This window comes from Pongo pygmaeus, chromosome 11 (assembly GCF_028885625.2).
Source record: "Pongo pygmaeus isolate AG05252 chromosome 11, NHGRI_mPonPyg2-v2.0_pri, whole genome shotgun sequence".
In the NCBI taxonomy this organism is placed as follows: domain Eukaryota; kingdom Metazoa; phylum Chordata; class Mammalia; order Primates; family Hominidae; genus Pongo; species Pongo pygmaeus.
This window is the reverse complement of record NC_072384.2, coordinates 103,454,253-103,480,826: the sequence shown is the minus strand read 5'-3', so window position 1 is coordinate 103,480,826 and position 26,574 is coordinate 103,454,253. Positions and strand designations below refer to the sequence as shown.

The following is a 26,574-nucleotide window of genomic DNA, read 5'->3' as shown; positions in this document are numbered from 1 at the left end:
AAACTCTTCCTCTTAAAACCAGAGAGTGAGTTAGGGAAATAACTTTGTGGCTAAAGCTTTTATGTTTTACTTGCATAATCTATTGTCTTATTTTAATATTATTTAATTTTCAATTAATTAATTTTACATATTTACTTATTTTAGAGATGAGGGTCTCACTATGTTGCCCAGGCTGGAGTGCAGTGGCTATTCACAGGCACCATCATAATGTGCTGCAGTGTCAAACTCCTGGCCTCAAGAGATTCTCCCACCTCAGCCTTCCAAGTAGCTGGGACCAAGAGGCCCAGGCCACTGCTCCTGGCTGAATTTTATTTATTTAAATTTAATCAAGGGCACTACGTCTATAGTAGCTGAATGAAGCTCAAGTGGATATGCTGCAATTGTATTATGCTTTCCCTAATAAAACAACAGTATAAATCCCTTCTGTTATATTTCATTTGATATTGTTTTCCTGGATTTATTAAGTATTTAATGGCCTTGAGTCTAAGGTAAGGCTACGCTACAAGGAAAAAAAGTGACATTAATGACCTATTTGTCTCTTGTTTTTTACACCTATTTAATCTTGGTTTGAAGCAGAGCTGATCTTAACAGAATTTTGAATTTAATTATGATTTAATTATAGACATCTGACCATCTAAAACATTTCAGTATACAGTATATTCAAGAAGAGGTATAGTTTTGAGATAAAATTAACATATAAATTGCTCGTTTTAAGTGGACAATTCAAGGGTTTAATTCAGTATATTCATAATTGTGCAACTATCATCACAGTGAATTTTACAACATTCTCATCACTCCAAGAAGAAATGTTGTACCTGTTAGCAGTCACTGCCCATTCACCCTACTGCCACCCCTGGAGACTGCTAATGTACCTTATATCTCTATGCTTACTTTTATTTCATTTTGCCTATTCTGACTATCTGTGTATTTTGGACATTTCATGTAAGTCATGTAATATGTGCCCTTTTGTGTCTGGCTTATTTCATTTGGCATAATGTTTTCAAGGTTCATTCATATTATAGCATGTATCAATACTTCATTCCTTGAATTCATTCATGGCCAAATAATATTCCATTGTATGGATATATCACATTATTCATTTATCAGTAGATGGACACTTGTTTGCTTCTACTTTTTGGTTATAAATTATACTGGTACGGCCAGGTGAGGTGACTTACGCCTGTAATCCCAGCACTTTGGTAGGCCAAGGTGGGCAGATCACTTGAGATCAGGAGTTCATGACCAGCCTGGGTAATATGGCAAAACCCTGTCTCTACCAAAAATACAAAAAAATTACTTGAGTGTGGTGGTGCACACCTAGAGTCCCAGGTACTTTGGAGGCTGAGGCAGGAGAATGGCTTGAGCCTGGGAGATGGAGGTTGCAGTGAGCTGAAACTGAGCCACTGCACTCCAGCCTGGGCGACAGAGTGAGACTGTCTCAAAAAAAAAAAAAAAAAAAGAAAGGAAAAAAAATGACTGGTATGAACATTTATGTACAAATTTTTGTGGGCATATATGTCTTCAATTATCTTAGGTATGTATCTAGAAGTGGAATTTCTAGGTTATACAGCAATTCTATATTTACCTTTTTTTTTTTTTTTTTTTTGAGATGGAGTATTGCTCTGTCGCCCAGGCTGGAGTGCAGTGACATGATCTTGGCTCACTGAAATGTCCGCCTCCCGGGTTCAGGCAATTTTCCTGCCTCAGCCTCCAGAGTAGCTAGGATTACAGGCACCTACCACCACGCCCAGAAAATTTTTGTATTTTTAGTAGAGACAGGGTTTTACTATGTTTGCCAGACTGGTCTTGAACGCCTGACCTCAAGTGATTTGCCTACCTCAGCCTCCCAATGTGCTGGGATTACAAGTGTGAGCCACCACACCCAGCCGTCTATATTTAACCTTTTGAGGAACTGCCAGACTATTTTCCACAAAAGCTACACCATTTTACATTCCCACTGGCAGTATTTATAAGGGTTCCAATTTTTCCACATGCTCTTCAGCACTAGTTATTATTTGTCTTTTTTATTATAGCTATCACAGTGGGTGTGAAGTGGCATCTCACTGTGGTTTTGATTTGAATTTCCCTGATGACTCATGCTGTTGAGCATCTTTTCATGTATTTACTGAATATTTGCATATCTCCTTTGAAGAAATGTTTATTTAGATCTGTTGTCTATGTTTTAATTGGGTTGTATTTTTATTATTAAGATATAAGAACTCTTACCCCTCCCTCTTTTTTTTTTTTTTTTTTTTTAAATAGAGATGGGCGTCTCACTATGTTGCCCAGGCTGAACTTGAACTCCTGGGCTCAAGCAATCCTTGTGCCTCAGCCTCCTGAGTAGCTGAAGTTATAGGTGTGTGCCACCTCACCTTGAGTGTAAGGGTTTTTTATATATTCTAGGTACAAATATATAAAAGTCCCTTATCAGATATAGTTTTCATTTCTTTTCCTTTCTTTTCCTTTTTTTTTTTTTGAGATAGAGCTTTGCTGTGTCACCCAGGCTGGAGAACAGTGGTGCAATCATGGTTCACTATAGCCTCGACCTCCTGGGTTCAATCTATCCTCCCACCTCAGCCTCCCAAGTAGCTGGGACTACAGGTGCACACCACCACACCCGACTAACTTTCTTTTTTTTGTAGAGATGGGGTTTTGCCTTGTTGCCTAGGCTGATCTCAAACTCATGGGCTCAAGTGATCCACCTGACCTGGCCTCCCAAAGTGTTGGGGATTAAAAGCATAAGCCAACATGTTTGGCCAGTTTTTACTTTCTTGATGGTGACTTTGAAGTATTATACAATCTATTTTTGAAGCTTTGTAAAAAAATAATTTAGTCATAAAATTATTAAAAGCTGAAAAGACCTAGTTATACTTTATTGAATTTTTTTTTTTTTTTGAGACAGTTTCACTCCTTCACCCAGCCTGGAGTGCAGTGGCACAATCTCAGCTCACTGAAACCTCCGCCTCCCATGTTCAAGCGATTCCCATGCCTCAGTCTCCTGAGTAGCTAGGACTACAGGCATGTACTACCATGCCTGGCTAATTTTTTTGTATTTTTAGTAGAGACGGGGTTTCACCATGTTGGCCAGGCCAGGCTGGTCTCGAAATTCTGACCTCAGGTGATCCACCCACCTTGGCCTCCCAAAGTGCTGGCATTAGAGGTGTGAACCGCCACAACTGGCCTACTTTACTGTATCTTATGGAGAGAAAAGTATCTTCTATCAGATACTTACTTTGGGAGGCCAAGGTGGGTGGATCACTTAACATCAGGAGTTCAAGACCAGCCTGGGCAATATGGCAAAACCCCATCTCTACCAAAAATACAAAAAAATTACCCAGGTGTGGTGGCACACCACACCACACGCATCTCAGTGAGCTGAGATTGCACCACTGCACTCCAGCCTGGGTAAAGGAGTGAGACTCTGTCCCCCCACCCCAAAAAAAAAGATGCAATAAAGTATAACTGGATCTTTCCAGCTTTTAATAATTTTATGACTAAATGAATTTTTACAAAGCTTCAAAAATAGATTATATAATACTTCAAAGGTCACCATCAAAGGTTACATGGTACATGTAAAATCTGGGGATGTTTAGTGATCTTAGGGCCAGAGTCTCTTCTTGAAAGCCAAGGCTTATTGTACATAAACAGAAATAAGGAACCCAGGCTAACTGTGAAAGATAAAAGCTACATGGAAAGAGAACAGAATAGGCAATATTTACGTAGCTCTGGATTGGGTAGAGAAGGCAAAATGGTTGTTAAAGAATAAGGCAACATGGAGACAAAACATGTATAAGTAGGGACTATGTGGTGGATTTATTGAGGAACAGAAGATTCATGGAAAAGCTGGTTTCCTTAGGATTAGGAAAATGTACAACATAGGTAAGTTATAATACCCACAGTGTAAATACAGTGGTATCAAAGACTTGTTTGAGCTGCCGTAATGATGTAAGAGTCTCTTATTGCTCCTCCTTCCACTCCTCATGATACATATTTTTAGGACTACATAGGCATAGGCATTGGATTGGTTTGACTCTCCCGTGATGCCTTACATTTAGCTCTAAATCAGATCTAATTATAAATCTCTGGTAGATTCCTCAAAACAGTAAGAATCACAAAGGTACACTGGGATAACACTGAAAAAGGAATTCTCCTTAAGTCACTTGTGTGAGTCAGTTTGAGTGACTCATTCTCAAACTAGTTTATTTTTAGCTGATCAAAATTTAATACAGGAGAATAAAAAAAGACATGTTACACAGTACATGACATGAAGGCAAACAGTTTTCAACACTAACATAGTCATAAAAAAATAGCTTATTTACTCAAAACATACCTTCCACTCTGAAGTTGGATGTGGAGGGTGGTGAACGGTTCTACACGAATGAGATAGTGCATGACCCCCGCAGAATTTGAATAGTGAGTACCATAGTGAAACTTATCAATAGTTCCCATAGGATCCTCAAAATTTTCATATCTGTGGGGAAAAAATCCTAAAGTTTTATAACCACAATAATAAAGTACATAAGGGGGCTTAAGTTTGTATTTTATTTCTGAAAATACAGTTTTTAAAAAGTCCATCCTTCTTCATATGCCTCATTATCAAACTCTGTATTCATATTATCACACGAAATTAGAAAATGAAAAAAGTGTTATTCCTTAATACTTTTTTCTGAAGAACAAAATATCATAAACACTTAATTCTGGAATAGTTTTTATTTTTATTTTATTTATTTATTTATTTATTTGAGACAGAATCTTGCTCTGTCGCTCAGGCTGGAGTGCAGTGGCACGATCTCGGCTCACTGCAAGCTCCACCTCCTGGGTTCACGCCATTCTCCTGCCTCAGCCTCCCGAGTAGCTGGGACTACAGGTGCCCGCCACCACGCCCAGTAGAGACAGGGTTCCACCATGTTAGCCAGGATGGTCTCGATCTCTTGACCTCGTGATCCACCTGCCTCGGCCTTCCAAAGTGCTGGGATTACAGGTGTGAGCCACCGCACCCAGCCTGAAATAGTTTTTGTTATGCAATAATAATACACGTTCATTGTAGGAAAATTAGAAAATAGAGAATCAAAACAGAAGAAACTTAAAATCAACTACAATTCCACATCCCAGAGATAATTAACACAAATTTTTTGGTGAATATCTATCTATCCTAATGTATAAATTAATATACAAATATTTTTTACATAAAAATGCTACATATATTGTTCATAACAATATATTTTTCATTTAACAATTTTCATTTAACAATTTTTCATTTAACAATTTTCTACGGACATCTTTCCAAATGACTGAGTAGTCTATTTTTAACAGGTACATAATACTGTATAGATGTACCACAATTTAACTATTTCTTTACTTTTCAGACACTTAGATTGTTTCCTTGTTTTTTTTTTTTTTTTGCTAGTATAAAGCACTGTGATAATTAAACATCCTTTTGTGGCCAAGGTAACAGGAAAAAAAAAAAAAAAAAAAAGGAAGAACCAGTCAAGAATTGTGAAAATTAATACCTAGAAATCTAAAGGTAAAAGAAAAAAGATATACAGTGATTCTTCAAGGTCTATCACTGATACATGCATAATTGGTCTGAATGGTGACATCTGAATTAGTGTGTATAAAATCTAAATAAGAATAAAAGATTTTTGTAGGCCATAAACACTGAATTTCAAAAACCAAAATAGTAATGGGTTCATTAAGCTGGGGCCAATTTCCTTTTACATACTAATCATTAATATTCAGGGGAATAAAAAAGTTTTCAGGTCAAAGCCATTTGTATCTACAATGCAAAAATGTACCACTAAAATGTAAAACAACTTGTATCTTTAATTACCAATAAAATAAGTTATTTATATGAGTGTTTCCTGTAGAACACTGTTTTAAAAAATTACAAAACCTTCTTTTGGTTATTATCAGAAAAAAGTTTGACTAATGGCAGTGATGGTATACATATATACACAGCAAAGTTCCACTGGTAAATCAAGTCAAATCAAACATTAAACATCGTAAAAATCCTAGGGAAGGTTTGCAAAGAAAAAGTAGAAAAAAAAAGTACCATTAACTTTCATATCAATCTATAACTAAGTTAATTTGTAAAATAGTTTTGTCCTTATTATTAGAATTCAAAACTCAAAAGTCATCCCTAAGTTCACAGGGAGAAAAAGGGAAATTAAAATCAGGTTATTCTGTTGCCTGTGGGCAGCTTGTCTTGAAAAAATTAATTGTGAGAAGTTGATAGGGTAGATCATAAACAGAACTATAAAATTTTCTTCTTCTTATCAAAATGACATGTTCTAAATTGCCCCACATTCTCTCTTCTTTATTCACATTATTACTGAAACACATCAGTATAAGTTGTATATCTACCCAAATATTATATTAAACAGATACTTTAATATGTTTGATTATTAAGTTATAAAGTTTAAAACATCTGGGAAGAAAAATTTCAAGAATTTATTACTCTTTAGCACATACTTATTACATGGTAAAAAGAAATTCTGAGCAATATCAATTTAAATTTGGTGATGAAGGGAAATCAACACAAGTATAGTCAAGATTTCTGAAGGGCAAACAAGATATTTTCAAGAAAACTTAGTGAAGTAATTATCAGACTCTGATTATCAAAAGTAGTAGTACGGTAAAAAAAAAAATTTTTGGTTGGCCATAGTAAAAAATCAATACAAATTCAAAGAAGCAATGTGTATTTTACAAAAGGAATAAGAAGCACTTACTTTTCTCGCATAGCTTTGGCATTTTTTTCATTAACTACCCCAATTGGTTTGGAAAGATCTCGAAATACAGCAGGGTTATTAAGGTCCAACTCTTCCGAAGTATAATCTTGTAAAATCCAGGGAAACTAAAAGAGCCATAATTTACAATTTAGACATTCCTTCCTAGAGAAGCTAATATCCTCATATCTAATATCAAATGGTTATCTAAAGACAAAAATGGACAGTCTCTAAAAATATTTTTTCCCTGTCGTAAATATCCATTCATCTTTAGTTCAATAACCAGAAGCATTATTTCCTATAATTCCACTGGAATCTTTTCTTTTTTTTTGAGACAAAGTCTTGCTCTGTCGCCCAGGCTGGAGTGCAGTGTCATGGTCTCGGCTCACTGCAACCTCTGCCTCCTGAGTTCAAGTGATTCTCCTGCCTCAGCCTCCTGAGTAGCTGGGATTACAGGTGTGCACCACCACACCCAGCTAATTTTTGTATTTTTAGTAGAGACGGGTTTCACCATGTTTACTAGGCTCGTCTCAAACTCCTGACCTCAGGTGATCCACCCGCCTTGTCTTCCCAAAGTGCTGGGATTACAAGCATGAGCCACCGTGCCCGGCCCCACTGGATATTTTCAATGAAGTGAAAGAAAAAAGGCTTTTATTTAAATTAGTTTTCATGTTTATATACTTTTTGAAAATAACTGGGTAGAAAACATACAGAAAGGCCAAAGTGTTTTTCTATTTTTTAAATAAAAAATAAGTATCATGTATATACTTCTGTGATTTATAAAACCGTAGGGCAATTCCACATTTATAAGGTTTATGCAAAACTTACCACAGGATACTGTGCAAGGTCATTATAGGTTCGTCCTGCCATTGTATTTATTTGAATGAGGTAGTCAAAATTTGATATCTCTCTGTTTACCCATTTCTAGACAGCACAAAAAAGAGCAATATCAAAATTTAAAAATCTACATCTCTTAGACATTGGTAGCTATTACCGACAGTACCAAGAATGGGCTAAAAAAAAAAAAAAAAAGGTACAACAGGGAGATAAATCAATATACTTTTCCTAAATTTACTACTTTTAAAATATTGGTCTCTAAAAAAGGAACAGAAAATTCAATATAAATCTTATACCACAGTCTAGAAGGTCTTGATAAAAATTCTTTCCTAAAAAAAAAAAAAAGACTTGTCTTTTCTTCAATTAAATGTTTTATTTGAATACCTTACAATTTTTATTTTATTTATTTCAGAGAAACGGTCTCACTCTGTCACCCAGGCTGGAGTGCAGTGCAGTGAAGCAATCATAGCTCATTACAGCCTCAAGCTCCTGGGCTCAAGCTATCTACCTGGCTTAGCCTCCCGAGTAGCTAGGACTAAAGGTATGCCCTATTACACTGGCTAATTTTTTAAACTATTTGTAGAGACGAGGTCTTGCTTTGTTGCCCAGGCTGGTCTCAAACTCCTGGCCTCAACTGATGCTCCTGGCTTGACCTCCCAAAGCATTGGGTTTATAGGTATGAGCCACCATGCCCAGAATAAATGTCTTAAAATTTCACATTTTATTTTATTATTTCATTTTTTAAATTACTTTTTTATTTTTGAGATGGAGTTTCACTCTTGTTGCCCAGGCTGGAGTGCAATGGCGTGATCTCAGCTCACTGTGACCTCTGCCTCCAGGGTTCAAGTGATTCTCCTTCCTCAGCCTCCTGAGTCGCTGGGATTACAGGCACCCGCCACCACTTCCAGCTAATTTTTTGTATTTTTAGTAGAGATGGGGTTTCACATGTTGGCCAGGCTGGTCTCGAACTCTGACCTCAGGTGATCCACCCGCCTTCGTGCTGGGATTACAGGTGTGAGCCACTGCTTGTGGCCTAAAATTTCAAATTTTAGAAGGACTATTCCACTTAGAAATTTTTGTTACAAATTGAAATTTTCATAAGTATGCATATTAAAAAACAGTATCTTGATATATTAAAACTATCCAACTATTTTAATGAAACATTACATTAATTATCCTCAGAGGATACTTAGGTGTAGCCCAATTGTTCTTGAGTGCCAAGTTGAGGGATCAGCACTTAAAAAATAAAGTTTATTGCAGAGGCAACAGGAAACGTACTTTATTAAATAAAACTTTTTCACTGGCAATAGTAAAGAATTGCAGATGGGTCTTGAATAAGGGCAACACTTAAGAAAGATTAATGTGTTTTGTGGGAGGAAGGAGAGAGCCAGGAAGCAAAGACCCCGATTAAGAGACTACGAACAGTCCTGGAAAGCCAAAAACAATAGCTTTCCTTTGCGTCCTGGCAGAACAAATCCCAGTGACACTGGGATATAAATAAGAATATAATTAATGAGAGCATTAATTCACTTTGGCTGGTAGGAGAATTGGCATTTTTTGGCCCTTTCCAGGCCCTTTTTCCCTTTTTTTTTAAACTCATGCATTGATTATTTTTATTATTAAGATTTTAAAACCCATGTTATTATTATTATTTTTTTTTGTGACAGAGTCTTGCTCTGTCGCCCAGGCTGCAGTGCAGTGGCACGAATCTTAGCTCACCACAACCTCCGTCTCCCCGGTTCAAGCGATTCTCCCGCCTCAGCCTCCCGAGTAGCTGGGATTACAGGTGCGTGCCAACACGCCTGGCTACTTTTTGTATTTTTTAGTAGAGATGGCGTTTCACCATGTTGGCCAGGCTGGTCTTGAACTCCTGACCTCAGGTGATCCGCCTGCCTCAGCCTCCCAAAGTGCTGGGATTACAGGCGTGAGAAACGGCACCCAGCCCTATTTTTTAAAAACAGAAAATTATTGACGGATATACCCATGAACTGAATGATACAGGAGGTGGCAGGGAGGGCACTGTCTGTGTGAGGGAAACAAAGGAAGATTTAAAGATAATTCAAAAGATCAGTCTGAATGGAAGAACAGTAGTTGTAAAAATCAAAGGAAAATAATCAGAAGAAGTCAAGTTTTACTTAAAATGAAGAGCAGAACAGTTCATCAGAGACTATTACAATTTCCTACCTGTGTCAATCCTGATGCTTTGAATAACTCCTGTGGTGATCTGCTTCCATAATAACTATTTGGAGAATGAAGTGATAACAGTCTGCTATATATTTTGTTTCTAACCTATAAAAAACAGCATTTTATACTTTAAAAATGAATCAAGACAAACTTGGAAGATTATGGTAGTCACAATAGCTGTACTGACAGACAATTCACCCTTTTAAAGTTCACAACTTAGTGTTCTGTGTTTTGTTTTGTTTTGTTGAGACAGTCTCTGTCGCCCAGGCTGGAGTGCAGTGGTGTGATCTTGGCTAATTTTTTTGTATTTTTTGTAGAGATGGGGTTTTACCATGTAGCCCAGGCTGATCTCAAACTCCTGGGCAACAAGTGATCCTCCCACCTCAAGCTCCCAAAGTGCTGGGATTACATGCGTGAGCCACCACACCTGGCCTCAGTGGTTTTTTTTTTTTTTTTTTTACTATATTCAAACAGTTGTGTGACTATCACCATTATCTAACTTCAGAAATTTTTTATCACCTCAAATAGAAATCCCATAGTGACTAACAGCTACTTCTCAATTCTGTCTCCTTCCCATTCCCTGACAATTATTAATCTAATTTCTGTCTCTATGGGTTTGCCTGTTCTGGACATTTCATATAAACAGTAGATTATGGTTTTAATTTCTCTATTGTACTTGCTGAAATCAAGCCATGTATGTTTACAAAAGTTATCGTGTATAACGGAAATATTATTAGACTTTGAATTAGAAAACTTGCAAGTATACTTCAAATTTAGTTCTGCAATTTACTAATCATCTTGGCAAATAAATTAAATTAAACATAATATCTATCCTTATAGTACTGTGAATTATTCAGGGCTATACAAATGCAAAGTTATAAAATTCACTTATAGTTTCTTTAACTATTAAAAAAGGAATAATGGAATTTGCCTTTTTTTTTGAGATGGAGTCTCGCTCTGTCAACCAGGCTAGAGTGCACTGGCGTGATCTCGGCTCACTGTAACCTCTGCCTCCAGAGTTCAAGCAATTCTCCTACCTCAGCCTCTCGAGCAGTTGGCATTACAGGTGTGCATCACCACGCCCAGCTAATTTCTGTAGTTTTAGTACACATGGGGTTTTACCATGTTGGGCAGGCTGGTCTCAAACTCTTGACCTCAAGTGATCCAGCCGCCTCAGCTTCCCAAAGTGCTAGGACTACAGGCATGAGCTATCGTACCCAGCCAGAATCTGCCTTATTTATTTATTTATTTATTTTGGAGACGGAGTTTCACTCTTGTTGTCCAGGCTGGAGTGCAATAGCGTGATCTCGGCTCACTGCAGTCTCCGCCTCCCAGGTTCAAGTGATTCTCCTGCCTCAGCCTCCCAAGTAGCTGGGATTACAGGCATGCGCCACCACGACCAGCTAATTTTTGTATTAGTAGAGATGGTGTTTCACCATGTTGGCCAGGGTGGTCTCGAACTCCTGACTTCAGGTGATCCGCCCACCTCAGCCTCCCAAAGTGCTGGGATTACAGGCATGAGCCACTGTGTCTGGCCAAATTTGCTACATTTAATCTCATGGTTGTTATAAAGATTAGCCACTTTATACAAATGTACTTTAAAGACAATACAGTTATACAAACACCCAGTACTTAGCAGGGGCAGACTTAGTTTAATTACATGACACAGCTTTCCATAAAACACATGCTTTGTATTTTCCTATGAAAGAAAACTTTCTTGTAATAGTAAAAAGACTTCCTTTTGTAAAACTAGAAGAATGGTCTTTAAACATCTTAATCAAATCACCAATAAGTCAACCTGGGTTCCACAGAAGAATGGAAAATTAGTTATTGTGTGTGCTAATGTGAGTCTTCTGAAAAGCAGATGCCAAGACACAATTAAAATGCAAATATTTTACTAGGGGAGATGCCTACGAGAGAAAATGGGAGAGCTATGCAAGGTGGGGAGAGCTGTCAAACTATAATACATGTCTGACCTCAAGTGAATGAGAGAGGGAAGGAAGGCTGGGCCCAAGCATTCTCAGTAATGAGCCCAGGCTTACAGCTACTGGTGGAGACAGTACATGGACCCTGGTAATCTGGCTTTAGTGCATATGCAGTTAACAACTTACTCTACTTAAGAATTTACTATATTCCTAGAAGAAATAGATTCCTCATTATTTTCGAATTTGAAACCAATTTAATTTAATAAATCTTGTCATAGCTTACATATTGTATATTATATCACAAGTGAATGTAATGAGGCACTAAAAATTCTACTTTATCTATCCACATATATAAAAACTGAACTCCCCCAAAACTCAAACGTAAATAAATCTCAACAAAAATTCATACACTGATTAGCCCGCAAAGTATATATTTTTTCCTTTAACATTTTGTCTTGACAAAAGAATACAGCCCAAAGCTCCATTAGAGCTCACTAGCTGGAAACGTATTTAAAGCTAGTATTTTGGGATTTCCTGAAACCATAATACATACCTCTTTTTTGAAATTGAGAAAGTAGTTGGATTGGTCAACGTGAAAAATCTCAAGGGCTGATCTTCTTAAGTTGTAACGCCGGAGGTGAATCTCTCGAATTTGAGAATGAGGCCACTTGAAATCAAAGCCTACTCCTGAAAACAGAAGAAATCTTGTGACTGAGATACTATATAAAGTTACTCATGCTATGTAGAAAATACCTCTTAGTTCTTGACAAAAAGTTTTATGAAAAAGGAATTCACTTTCTGTACTATATAAACTATTTGTTAAATGTGTTGGATATTTAAACTGGTTCTTTTAAACTATTTTAAAGTTCTATAACTATTCTACTGCCTTCCCATTAGAATACAATATAATTCTGAATACATCTCAGAAACAGTTTTCCTTTTCTCTGTATGCTGGCATCTTAGATTTAATCATCCTTTTATTATCACATAAAGGATGACATGAGAAGCCTATAGGAATTAATACACATACAAAGGTATGATAAAATGAAGACTGTATTAGGTTGGGTGCAGTGGCTCACATCTGTAATCCCAGCACTTTGGGAGGCTGAGGAGGGCTGATCACATGAGATCGGGAGTTCAAGACCAGCCTGACCAACATGGAGAAACCCCGTCTCTACTAAAAAAAAAAAATACAAAATTAGCCGGGTGTGGTGGCACATGCCTGTAAGCCCAGCTACTCAAGAGGCTGAGGCAGGAGAAACGCTTGAACCCGGGAGGCAGCGGTCTCAAGTCTCAGTGAGCCGAGATTGCACCATTGCACTCCAGCCTGGGCAACAAGAGCGAAACTCTATCTCAAATAAATAAATAAATAAATAAATAAATAAATAAATAAATAAATAAACACTGTATTTTGTAACTTAAGTTTACAGCAATTCCCTCTAGCCAAACCCTTAAAAATGCATTGATAATTTTTAAAAAGCATTCCCTTCCACACCTTGGTGAATAACAAATTTGACCCCTCACTGACTTTCCATTTCTCCTTTTACATGATAGACAGTTCTATCTTACTGCTTTCTTCTTCTCATTCATGATTGATAAATTGGATACTGACTTTCCATTTCTCCTTTTACATGATAGACAGTTCTATCTTACTGCTTTCTTCTTCTCATTCATGATTGATAAATTGGATACTTAATTATCGAACAGCAAAAATTATTTTTTCCAGAACTCCTCACCATCTTCTTTTTCAATGCTGCCATCATAGAAGTAAATGTGTTGAGTAGTGATTTCTAATCTGCCAGGAATTACATCAATTATTGTAATGAGTTCACAGTCTTCCATCAATACCAATTTTTCTTTTTGATCCTGTTCTTCTTTCTCATCACTGTAAAAACAAAAAGCCAATAAACAGAAAAATCTAACCATTTATTTTTCTTAAATAGAAAAGAATACCATATTTAAATATAATCTCTTTTTTTTCTTTTTTTTGAGACAAGGTCTTGCTGTCTGTCACCCAGGCTGGAGTGCAGTGGCACAATGTTGGCTCAATCACTGCAACCTCTGCCTCCTGGGCTCAAGCAATCCTCCCACCTCAGCCTCCCAAGGAGCTGGGAATACAGGTGCATGCTACCATGCCCAGCTAATTTTTATATTTTTTATAGAGGTGGGGTTTTGCCATGTTGCCCAGGCTGGTTTCGATCTCCTGAGCTCAAGAGATCCACCCACCTCGGTCTCCCAAAGTGCTGGGATAATATGCATGAGCCACCGTGCCTGGCCTCAAATATAAATCACTTATCTGTCAAATTAATGTCCAGGAAAGAATATCTGAATTACCCTTAAGAAGTATTCTGCATATTAAATTACTTAAACAGTGTCCAAATATTTTTATTACTCAATGATTCAGTTTCATTAAAAATAAGCTTTACATCCTGATTTTATATGACCCATTATAATAAAACACAGTGAACCTGTAAAACAACTAGCAGAGGACAGTTGAAAAATAAGGCAATATTGGTCATGTCATTTTAGTTATATTCTGGGAGACATGAATTGACCCACAAAATACACGAATCTGTGACTAAGAGTGCATTGTAGTGGTGTTTGTAAATAATTTTTAGAAGTACTAAATACGAATCCTAAACTATACAATGAGACTTTCAAGAGTAACTAAAACTAGAGAGCATCACCATCATAGCATTCCCCTAACAAGGGAACTGGAGATAATGCAAAGAGCTACTATTGCCATACCTTACTTAAAGTGAAGTCACCTTATATGAGGAGGAATATTATTTATGTTTGCTGGAGGAAGTAACTGGAGAGACAGTCTTTTGGTGTCCTAGGTGACTTTAACTGCCAAGTATAGAAATAGGAGCTCCTGGGTGGGCACGGTGGCTCATGCCTGTAATCCCAGCACTTTGGGAGGCAGAGGTGGGCGGATTACCTGAGGTCGGGACTTCAAGACCAGCCTGACCAACATGGAGAAACACTGTCTCTACTAAAAATACAAAATTAGCTGGGCGTGGTGGTGCATGCTTGTAATTCCAGCTACTTGGGAGGCTGAGGCAAAAGAATCGCTTGAATCCGGGAGGCGCAGCTTGCGGTGAGCCGAGATCACGCCATTGCACTCCAACCTGGGCAACAAGAGCAACACTCTGTCTCAGAAAAAAAAAAAAAAAAGAGAGAAATGGGAGCTCCTACCACTCATAGAATGTTATTCAAGTAAATCTTTTAAGCCAGCTACTCTCTGGTCCTAGACATTTCATATCTGCCTCATGTCCAGGGTACCAATGACTAAGTCTATTTTTATTTTTAGTGGGTTTCCATGAGAAGTTCTGTATCACCAATTTAAGTTTGTAATGTTGCAACCATTTATTTAAAACTAAGCTTTTCTTTTTTAAAAAAATAATTACTGGAAAGAATGTTTTCCCAAACACTGAAATACTAATATTTACATTGATAAATAGAGCAATGAGTAACCCTAAAAAAGTAAATAGTCTGAGGGTTATTTATATTAAATGACAAAAAGTATTTTGGTTCTTCAGTGTAAAACAAATGAGTCTGACATCCATTAAATTCACTAGTCATCAAAGAAAGAAAAAAAAAATCCCAATTAAAAAGCCAACTGAATATCTACCAAGATAGTTCCCTATATAACTGCCCCTACCCAGTACTCTGAAAATAATAAAGGAAATCTAAAAAAAATTACTGAACTAATACAAATAAAAATCCTGATTATGCCACCAAAGGATACTACTGAATCTAGTCAATTTGTAATATATATATATTTTGAGATGGGGTCTCACTCTGACACCTAGGCTGGAGTGCAGTGGTGCAATCTTGCCTCATTGTAACCTCCACCTTTCAGGCTCAAACATTCCTCCCACTTCAGCCTCCCAAGTAGCTGAGACCAAAGGCTCACATCACCACACCAAGTTAATTTTTTGTATTTTTGGTAGAGACGGAATTTTGCCATGTTGCCCAGGCTGGTGTGGAGCTCCTGAGCTCAAGTGATCTGTCCACCGTGGCCTCCCAAAGTGCTGACAAATTGAGGGCCACCATGCCTGGCCCTCAATTTGTAATATTAAAATGAGCTTCAAAGAAATATTTGCCATGTGTAGTTTATAATGTAAACAAATAATATATTTGGGACATAGCTACTCATTCTTGGCTGAATATGTGGCTTTACGAACATAGAAAGTTAAATATTAGGCTGGGTGCAGTGTCTCACACCTGTAGTCCCAGCACTTTGGGTGGCCAAGGTGGGAGCATCACTTGGGGTCAGGAGTTTGAGATTAGCCTGGCCAACATGGTGAAACCCATCTCTACAAAAAATACAAAAAATTAGCTGGGCGTAGTGGCACACGCCTGTAATTCCAGCTACTTGAGAGGCTGAGGCATGAGAATCACTCGAACCCAAGAGGCGGTGGTTACAGTGAGCCGAGATCGCGCCACTGCACTCCAGCCTAGGTGACAGCGTAAGACTCCATCTCAAAAAAAAAAAAAAAAAAAAAAATCAAATCAAATCAAAACAAAACCAAACCCCCAAAACTCATATTAGGGCAGATATACAAATCATGAACTTTAAAGGTAATCCCTAAGCCATGTACAGATCCACTGGCAAAGGATGGCAGTCTTACTGGATCAAGGGGTTTGTTTATTTTAGAGATGGGGGGGAGGTCTTGCTTATTTATTTATTTATTTTAGAGATAGGGTCTGGTTCTGTTACCCAGGCTGCACTGCAGTGGGGTGATCATAGCTTACTGCAGCTTTCATCTCCTGGGCTCAAAGGATCTTCTTGCCTCAGCCTTCCCAATAGTTAAGACTATAGGCACACACCACCACCATGCTGGCTATTATTTATTTATTTATTTATTTATTTATTTGAGACAGAGGCTTGCTCTGTCACCCAGGCTGGAGTGCAGTAGAGTGATCTCAGCTCACTGCAACCTCTGCCTCCTGAGTTGGAGCGATTCTCCTGCCTCAGCCTCCTGAGTAGCTGGGACTACAGGCACGTGCCACCACGCCTGGCTAATTTTTGTATTTCTAGTAGAGACAGGGTTTCATGATGTTGGCCAGGATGATCTCAATCTCCTAACCTTGTGATCCACCTGCCTCGGCCTCCCAAAGTGCTGGGATTACAGGCGTGAGCCACCACGCCTGGCCTATTTTTTTTTTTTTTTCTTTGAGATGGAGTCTCGCTCTGTTGCCCAGGCTGGAGTGCAGTGGCGCTATCTCGGCTCACTGCAAGCTCCGCCTCCCGGGTTCACGCCATTCTCCTGCCTCAGCCTCCCAAGTGGCTGGGACTACAGGCACCCGCCACCACGCCCGGCTAATTTTTTGTATTTTTAGTAGAGACAGGGTTTCACCGTGTTACTCAGGATGATCTCAATCTCCTGACCTCGTGATCCACCCGCCTCGGCCTCCCAAAATGCTGAGATTACAGGTGTGAGCCACTGCACCCAGCCCACCTGGCCTATTTTCTTAGAGAGAGGATCTCACGATGTTGCTCAGGTTGGTCTCAAACTCCTGCCCTTTAGTGATCCTCTTGCCTCAGCCTCCTGAATAGCTGGGATTATACTCATGAGCTATAGCACTCAGCTGGATCAGGGGGGTTAAACACAACCTCTAACCAATGACTGACCACCAAGCTATGCTGACCTACAGACAATCCCTACTAGGCCAGGTTTTACAACAAAAAACAAAACAACAAAATCCCAATGAATAGAGACGTCATTGGCAACACACAGCCGGTTAAAACAGGCTCCACAGAATTAGTTCGGGAAAGTAAACAAACAAACAAAATCACAACAGTAACAACCATAACAGAGGGAGATCAGAAGCCAGATTGGCTACAGTTTGTTATCAAAAGTGTATAGTTTTTTTTACAAAAATCATGACAAAACAAAGAAAAAGGAAAGTATGAGCCATAAACACAAAAGCAATAAAAAGAAACTGTCTCTGGGGGACCTCTGATGTTCAATTTAACAATGGCTTCAAAGTAGCTATCATAAATACATCAAAAGAACAAAAGGAAACTATGTTTAAAGAATTAAAGGGAATTACCGCAATGAAGCTAATCAAATAGAGACTGTCAATAAAGAGACAGAAATTAAAAACATTTAAAAAAAGAACCAGGCCAGGTGTGGTGGCTCACGCCTGTAATCCAGGCACTTTGGGAAGCCGAGGTGGGTGGATCACCTGAGGTCAGGAGTTTGAGACTAGCCTGGCCGACATGGCAAAATCCCATCTCTACTAAAAGTACAAAAATTAGCGGGGCATAGTGGCAGATGCCTGTAATCCCAGCTACTCAGGAGGCTAAGGCAGGAGAATTGCTTGAACCTGGGAGGTAGAGGTTGCAGTGAGCCGAGATCTAGCCACTGCACTCTGGCATGGGCGACAAGAGCGAGACTCTGTCTCAAAAAAAAAAAAAAAAAAGCTGGGGGGGCAAGTGATTTGCATATATAGTCTCCAAAGTAGATATATATTAATGGCAAACAAGCACATGAAAAGATGCTCAACATTATTAGGTACTAGGAAAATGCAAATAATACAGATACGACTTCAAACCATCTAGGATGGCTATAATGAATTTTTACAAACCCACAAGGAAGATAGCAAGAGTTGAGGTAGATGTGCAGAAATTAGAACACTCATACCTTGCTGCTGAAAATGTAAAATGACACAGTCCCTGTAAAAAACAGTTTGGTAATTCCTCAAAAGTTCAAACAGAATTATCATATGATCTAACCATTATACTCCTCGGTAGATAACCAAGACAACTAAAAACTTATGTTTGCACAAAAACTTGTACCTGAATATTCATGGAAGTACTATTCATAATAGCCTAAAAGTAGAAACAACCTAAATGCTCACTGATTGATGAATGGATAAGCAAAATGTGATTATCCATATTTTGGATAACCATAAATGGTTATAAATGGAAAATTATTTAAAATATTATTCAGCCACAGAAAGGAATAAAGTACTCTTATATGCTATGACATGAATGAATCTTGAAAACATTATTCCAAATGAAAATAAGCCAGACACAAATTGTAGGAGTTACAGAAAATGTCCAAAGTAGGCAAATCCACAGAGACAAAGTAATTCATGGTTGCCAGGTTATGTGAGAAGGGGAAAACTGGGACCGACCACTAAAAGGTACAAGATTTCCTTTTGGGGTGACATAAATGTTCTGGAATTATATAGTTGGGATGGTTGTACAAATTTGTGAAAACACTAAAAAAACCCCACTGAATTGTATGCATTAAAAATGGTAAATTTTATGTTTGTGAGATATACCTGGATTAACAAAAATAAAGACCTCCCTAGATAACAAACACAGAGTTTGTGGCAATCAGACCTTCCTTATTAGAAATACTACAGGGCTGGGTGCAGCGGCTCACTCTCTGGTGGCCTGTAATCCAAGCACTTTGGGAAACCAAGACAGGAGGATCATGTGGGCCCAGAGGTTCGAGACCAGCCTGGGCAACACAGTGAAACCCTGTCTCTGTAAAAAAATTTAAAAATTAGCTAGACATGGTACTGTGCCTATAGTCCCAGCTACTCAGGAGGCTGCGGCAGGAGGATCACTTGAGACCAGGAGGTGGAGGCTCCAGTGAGCTGTGATCACGCCACTGCACTCCAGTTGAGGTGACACAGCGAGATCCTTTCTCAAAAAAAAAAAAAACAAAAAAAAAAACCAAAAAAACCCACAGAAAAACACACACAAAAAAACTGGAGAAAGTCTTTTAGGCTGAAAGGAAATGATATCAGATGATAAATGAATGCACACACGAAGAAATAAAGTGCACAAGTATGATACTTGATAATTATGTAGCAAACATAAAATAAAGTATAAATAACATATATAACATATATTTGTTTTCCTCCTATAATTCATTTAAAGACAACTGCATAAAACAGCAACTATAAAACTGTATTACTGAACTTATACAAAGAAATGTAATACGTATGACAGTAGTAACACAAAGAGGAGATGAGGAAATTAATATATTTTACATTTGCTTAAAGAAAGCTTTTGAAGTACAAATTAAAAATTTTAAAATGTATCTAAGGCTTTTCAGGTTATCTGTTTCTTCTTGCAGGAGGTTGGTTAATTTGTATCTTTCAAAGAATTTGTTTCATTTAAGCTGTCAAACTTACAGGCATAAAGTTATTACTATTCTTTTCAATCATTTTATTATTTGTGGCAATATCTCCTCTTTCAATCCTAATATAGGCAATTTATGTTGTCTTTCTTTTAATCAGTCTGGCTAGAGGTTTATGTTTTTTGCTTTTTGTTTGTTTTTAATAACCAGGCTTCAATGTTTTTAATCTTTCTTTTTGTTTTTCTCTTTCATGAATTTCTGCTTTGTCTTTATAATGCTCTTTCTTTTGCTTAACAGTTTATATTTTGTGCTGTACATTTCCATCTGAACACAGATATAGCTGAATCTCACAAATTCGATACACTGTTTTCATTATCATACAGTTCTAAATATTTTCTAATTTCAAGGTCCAGTTCCATGTTATCCCAGTTCTAAGAAGCCTTCCTCAATAATCTCAGTTAATACTGATAAAATCCTAACAGCTGATACAGCATTAACTTTTGGACCCTGGAAATACATGGTGTTAGAATTTCAAGCAAATCTTTGCCACGATTTTGCAATCCCCTTTCTCAGAACAAAATAATTTTAAATATTTATACATACACATTTACTCTAGCTGTTATATCCTCTTCAGGAAGGTCTAATTTATCCTCCTCCATATCACTAACTTTTACTTGTTTCACTACTTCCAAAAGCAATGTATCACTGGAAGGCTGTGAGTGTTGGATACCTGTTTTAAACACAAAATATCTATTAAACATAAAGTAAAAAACAATATTATAGCCTTTCTGTAATTTCTGACTGCTAATTGTGTTCCTGACTGTTAGATGATAACAATATGTATATTATAAGTAAAGATGGTACTTTGATTTAGAGTAATCCTTGATGTTTGATGGCGATTTTGACCACTACCATTCATAAGGTAAAAAGAATAAATGTTTTAAAAATAATAGTATCTATTTTTAATAACAGTATTATTTGTTTCAGAAATAGGCCAAGAACTATCTTTATTTATATTTAATTCTAAAGGTTGTCAATAATTAAGTCAAAGGAAGAAATATTCTAATTGTATTAATGTAATAGAACTATTTTTACTGTGCATTTGTACAAAAGCAATACTAAGAAAGAATATATGATAAATTGTCTTTAATTGGGAAATAATACACAGACCAAGAGCGAAAGTGTTTACTTTCTGGACCACATGGAATTTAATACATAATTCTGAGGCAATTATATGCAATACATGTAATGTATTTTATAAACTAAACATCCTGTAAAAAGGCAGGTCTGGTATAATGAAAAGAACATGGTCTATGAAGTGGTGAACCTAGACTCAAATTTAGTTTTGCCATTTATTAAGCCATATGACCCTTCTGAATCTATGTTTTCTAAATTGTAAAATGGAGACTTCATCACAAGGTTGTTATGTATATGAAAGGTAATATATGTGAAACATCTGGTACACATTAAATATAAAATAAATGATAGCTACTATTATATATTTACCTTCCAACTATCTGATTGAGATAAGAACAGCAATACAAATATATGAATAATTTATAGGATTGGAAAAAAAATTAACATACTTAACTATGAATAAAGACATTTCATTTATGGCAAAAATAATTCATACACAATACATAAAATAACACAATACTGCAAATAACTATAAATAACAAAACACTATAAAGATGACAAATCCTCCCTTAACTTCTCAAATGATACCGTTGCTCAGACATAAGATGAATCAACATAATGTACAGCTGCATTTTTCTGGGTAAATCTGTTTGATCATACCTTCTACATTGGGAAGTAGTGATTCACATTTTCCCTAGAACAAGTTAGTAACTATTTCTACTGAACATGTTTTTCGTGAGGTCTAATTTATTGTTAAAACATTTAATTAATGAAGTACATGACAATGCAATAAAAAGTGAAAAGAAGGAAGCCTAGGTAGTCTGATACAAATAGGAAATTGACTTTATATAGATGTATGGTACTATTCCGTTAACAGTATGAATTGAAAATCTGATGAAAGGTTGGTGAAGGATGGAGAATGAAGGATGGACTGCAGCAAGGAGGCCAGCTGGCAAGCTACTTTAAGTTGGGAGAAAGCACCAAGCTAAGCCATGGCAATAGCAAAGGGAATGAAAATAAGGAAAAACATTCAAAGGTTATGTAAGAGATAGAATCAACAGGACACAGTACCTAAAGAGCTATTATATGTAGGGATTTCAGAGAGATAAGGAGAGACTCATGGATAACGTGGATTTTAATTTCAGCAACTAATATATGGAGATACTGATAACTACAATACCAGATACAAGAGAAGTAGAAATTAGGGTAAGGAATACACATATGAGAAAAGATAATAAATTCAGTTTCAGAAATGTCATATGGAGACCGTGGAAGAGGTATCCCAACAGGCAGTTGGAAACATTGTTCTAGAGTTCAAAAGGAAGGTTGGAACTAGAAATACAGATGGGAAAGCAACATTACATATATGGTGGGTTAGCCATGAGATCACTCAGGAAGAACACAGGCAAAAGGCAAGATGCTAGGAATGGATCTGGGAACATCATCATTTAAAGGTGTGCAGGAAAAAAGTTTTAGAAAAAAAGACTAAAAGTTGGTATAAAAAATAAGAGGTTAAGCAGCAGAGCTAAGAAAGAAATATATTTACAGGCTGAGTGTGATGGCTCATGCCTGTAATCCCAGCACTCTGGGAGGCTGAGGTGGAAGGATCACTTGAGCCCAGAAATTCAAAACCAACCTGGGCAACAGGTTGTCTTGTCTCTACAAAAAAAGTTTAAAAATTAAAAAATTAGCTGGGTGTGGTGGTACACACCTATAGTACCAGCTGCTCAGGAAGCTGTGGCAGGAGGATCACTTGAGCCCAGGAGCTCAAGGCTGCAATGAGTGGTGACTGCACCACTGCACTCCAGCCTGGGTGACAGAACGATATCCTGTCTCACAAAACAAACAAACAAAGGAAAAGAAAGAAGGAAAGAAATACACTTACAGAGGAGAATAACCACTAAATGCTTCAGAAACAATGGAAGCAGGGTGAGGACTAAAAATAAGTTGTTAAATTTGCCAATCAGAAAACAGCATGTCTAATAAAGAAGTACAGACAAAAAAAAATTTCTTAAATCAATTTTTTTTTTTTTTGAGAGAGGGCTTTACTGTGTTGCCCAGGCTGGAATGAAGTGGTATAATCATGGCTCACTGCAGCCTCAATCTCCTGGGCTCAAGCAATCCTCCCACCTCAGCCTCCCAAGTACCTGGGATCATGGGATCATGGGTGCACATGACTGCACCCAGCTGACTTTTAAAATTTGTTTTGTAGAGATGAGGTCTCATTATGTTGTCCAGACTGGTCTCGAACTCCTGGGCTCAAGCGACTCTTCTCCTTGGACTCCCAAAGTGCTGGGATTACAGGTATGAGCCACCACATCTAGCCAAACCAAACCTTTTTTTTTTTTTTTTTGAGACAAGGTCTCACTCTGCTGCCCAGGCTGGAGTGCAGTGACACAATCGTGGCTCACTGTAGCCTCGATCTCCTGGGTTCAAGCGATCTTCTCACCTCTGAGTAGCTCCAACTACAAGCATGTGCCATGCTACAAAAAATCTTATTTTTTGTAGAGATGGGGTATCACTATGTTGTCCACACTACAAACCAAATATTTTTACTGATACATTTAAGAATATATTTTCTTTTTGACTCTTCAAATTCCCTAATTTACAAGTGGGTGTGTTCCAAAAGATGCTTCATAAGTCAGCTGTTTGAAATTAATAATGGATTTTCCATCCAAAATAATATTTTAAATCATGGTTAGCTTTGCAGGTTAGCCCATAATGAAAACACTATTCTATACATCTGCAATGGGTTGCTTATAAAAAGCAGTATTGGGGTAAGTAAAACAAAACAAGATAATATTTTAAAAAAAGAAAACCATGAATTCTGGCTGTTAATGAAAATATAGACAAAACTAAGGAGTAGGCAAAACATTTTGCAGTTAATTCTGAAGTATACTTCAAAGAACTTTAAAGATATTAAAGATTGATGCCTTTTTTATGATTTCTAATTTCACCTTGAAATATATAATTTTTTTTTCTGTACAGTTTTATTGTCACTATTACACTTGGAGTAATTTTTTTTTTTTTTGAGACGGGGTCTGGCTCTGTCGCCCAGGCTGGAGTGCAGTGGCAAGCAATCTTGGCTCACTGCAAGCTCCGCCTCCCGGGTTCATGCCATTCTCCTGCCTCAGCCTCCCGAGTAGCTCGGACTACAGGCGCACGTCACTACGCCCGGCTAATTTTTTGTATTTTTAGTAGAGGCAGCGTTTCACCGTGTTAGCCAGGATGATCTTGATCTCCTGACCTCGTGATCCGCCTGCCTTGGCCTCCCAAAGTGCTGGGATTACAGGTGTGAGCCACCGCGCCCGGCTCACTTGGAGTAAATTTTTAAAGTGAGAAAAACAAACAAACAAAAAGAACAACTGAGACTAAGAAGGGGCAGAAAATTACATCTGTGTGCATGTGTCAAGGGGTGAGAAGGAGAGGAAAAAACAGAGGGAACTTTATGGAAGGAGATTTCTTGGCAAAAGTCAAGAAAATAATATGGAACACTATTCCTTAAGTAATTATTAAAGTCATTTACCAAAAGATGTTTGTTGGGTGTTAATGATAGTTACATTTCAAAGAGTATAGAAAGATACTTACAGAAGAGGATACAAGATTCTTTCAGAGAAAAAGCTATACACAACTGGCTATTGCTATGTAAGATAACACTCAAAGTTAGTGTTTATATCATGGACAGGGCCATTATTTTGAATTAAGGAAAACCACTTACTGTATCTGATTTATTTCAAAATGTAAGACTCTAAATGGCAGCCATCATGGCTCTCTTGATTCATTTTACGGCATCAAATGTTTTGGCCATATGTTAAGGCAATTAAAAAAAATAAGATCTGGTCAGGCATGCCGGCTCATGTCTGTAATCTCAGCACTTTGGGAGGCTGAGGTGGAAGGACTGCCACTGGAGCCCAGGAGTTCAAGACCAGCCTGGCAATATGGTGAGACCTTGTCTCTACCAAAAAAAAGAAAAAAAAAAATATGCTGGGCATGGCATGGTGGTATGCATTGGTAGTCCCAGCTAATCAGGAGGCTGAGCCAGAAGGATCGATTGAGCCCAGGAGGTCAAGGCTACTGTGAGCCATGTTCAAGCCTCTGCAATCTAGCCTGGTCAACAGAGAGAGACCCAGTCTCAAAAAAATAAAAATGGTTTAAAAATAACATCTAAAAGTTGGTACTCATGTCATCTAAAACTACAACATAATACGCCTATGACTACCAATGATTTGTTGTTGTTGTTGTTGTTGAGAAGGAGTTTCGCTCTTGTCACCCAGGCTGGAGTGCAATGACGTGATATCGGCTCACTGCCACCTCCGCCTCTCGGGTTCAAGTGATTCTCCTGCTTCAGCCTCTGGAGTAGCTGGGATTACAGGTGCCCGCCACCATGCCCGGCTAATTTTTGTATTTTTAGTAGAGACAGGGTTTCACCATGTTGGCCAGGCTGGTCTCGAGCTCCTGACCTCAGGTGATCTGCCTGCCGTGGCCTCCCGAAGTGCTGGGATTACAGGCATGAGCCACCGTGCCGGGCCCAATGATTCTTGATAAACAACATTTTGGGGTATTTCACAGACCTATCTTAAAAAAGGGAGAGATGACAAGTGAGATAGTTATAAAGGAAGGGCTTCCTAAAGAGTTGCAGAAACCCCTTAAGATCTGTTTTGAAATACTGTCAGGCTAAATTTTTGTTTGTTTTGAGACAGAGTTTTGCTCTTATTGCCCAGGCTGGAACGCAGTGGTGCGATCTCAGGTCACTGCAACCTCCGCCTCCCGGGTTCAAGCAATTCTCCTGCCTCAGCCTCCTGAGTAGCTGGGATTACAGGTGCCTGCCACCATGCCTGGCTAATTTTTTATATTTTTAGTAGAGATGGGGTTGCATCATGTTGGCCAGGCTGGTCTTGAACTCCTGACCTCAAGTAGTTGTTTTTTTTCCTAGAAAAAGGCATTGGCCAATCTGAGATACTAAGGGTCTAGAGCCCTATAAAAATAGGTTATAATAAAAGGCATAAAGGATTGCTAAGAATTATGGCTGGGTGTGGCGGCTCACACCAGTAATCCCAGCACTTCGGGAGGCAAAGGTGGCAGGATAACTTGAGGTCAGGAGTCGGAGACCAGCCTGGCCAACGTGGTGAAACTCCGTCTCTACTAAAAATACAAAAATTAGCCAGGTGTGGTGGCATGTGCCTGTAATCCCAGCTACTTGGGAGGTTGACGCATGAGAATCGCTTGAACCCTGGAAGCAGAGGTTGCAGTGAGCCGAGATTGTGCCAATACACTTCAGCCTGGGCGACAGAGTGAGACTCTGTCTCAAAAAAAAAAAAAAGAAAAAAAAAAGATTGCTAAGAATTCTAACATTAATATTAGCCTCAGTCTTGATGAGCAAAAAAACTAAGAGAAAAGAACATTGTTTCATTGCAAGAGACATAACAGTTGATATGAAGTACAGTATACTTTTATAATTAAAAATTTTTTTTCTTTTAGAAATTGCAATCAATGGAAGTATTAAATCACCTTGGATTTAGGCCAAATGTAACAGGACTGAAAACATATAGTCATTTAAATACCAGTTATAAAATGCCACCCTTCCTTCATAAGTAAACACATTTAAAACAATAAAATAACAATCGTCAACCCCACGAACATTCTCATTATCTTCAA

General features: G+C 37.9%; 1 protein-coding gene across 7 annotated transcripts in view; it reads right to left on the bottom strand.

Moving 5' to 3' along the window:
- NBEAL1 (neurobeachin like 1) overlaps nucleotides 1–26,574 on the bottom strand; it is a 206,445-nt gene that overhangs the window by 43,527 nt on the left and 136,344 nt on the right. For all 7 annotated transcript variants that reach the window (XM_063648349.1, XM_054479175.2, XM_054479177.2 and 4 more), the window contains 7 exons: nucleotides 20,386–20,512; nucleotides 13,408–13,556; nucleotides 12,225–12,358; nucleotides 9,747–9,851; nucleotides 7,554–7,649; nucleotides 6,729–6,853; nucleotides 4,331–4,471 (listed from right to left, as the gene is read on the bottom strand). In XM_063648349.1, coding sequence (XP_063504419.1) covers nucleotides 4,331–4,471; nucleotides 6,729–6,853; nucleotides 7,554–7,649; nucleotides 9,747–9,851; nucleotides 12,225–12,358; nucleotides 13,408–13,556; nucleotides 20,386–20,512 — 877 coding nt within the window. The remainder of the gene's footprint in view (nucleotides 1–4,330; nucleotides 4,472–6,728; nucleotides 6,854–7,553; nucleotides 7,650–9,746; nucleotides 9,852–12,224; nucleotides 12,359–13,407; nucleotides 13,557–20,385; nucleotides 20,513–26,574) is intronic.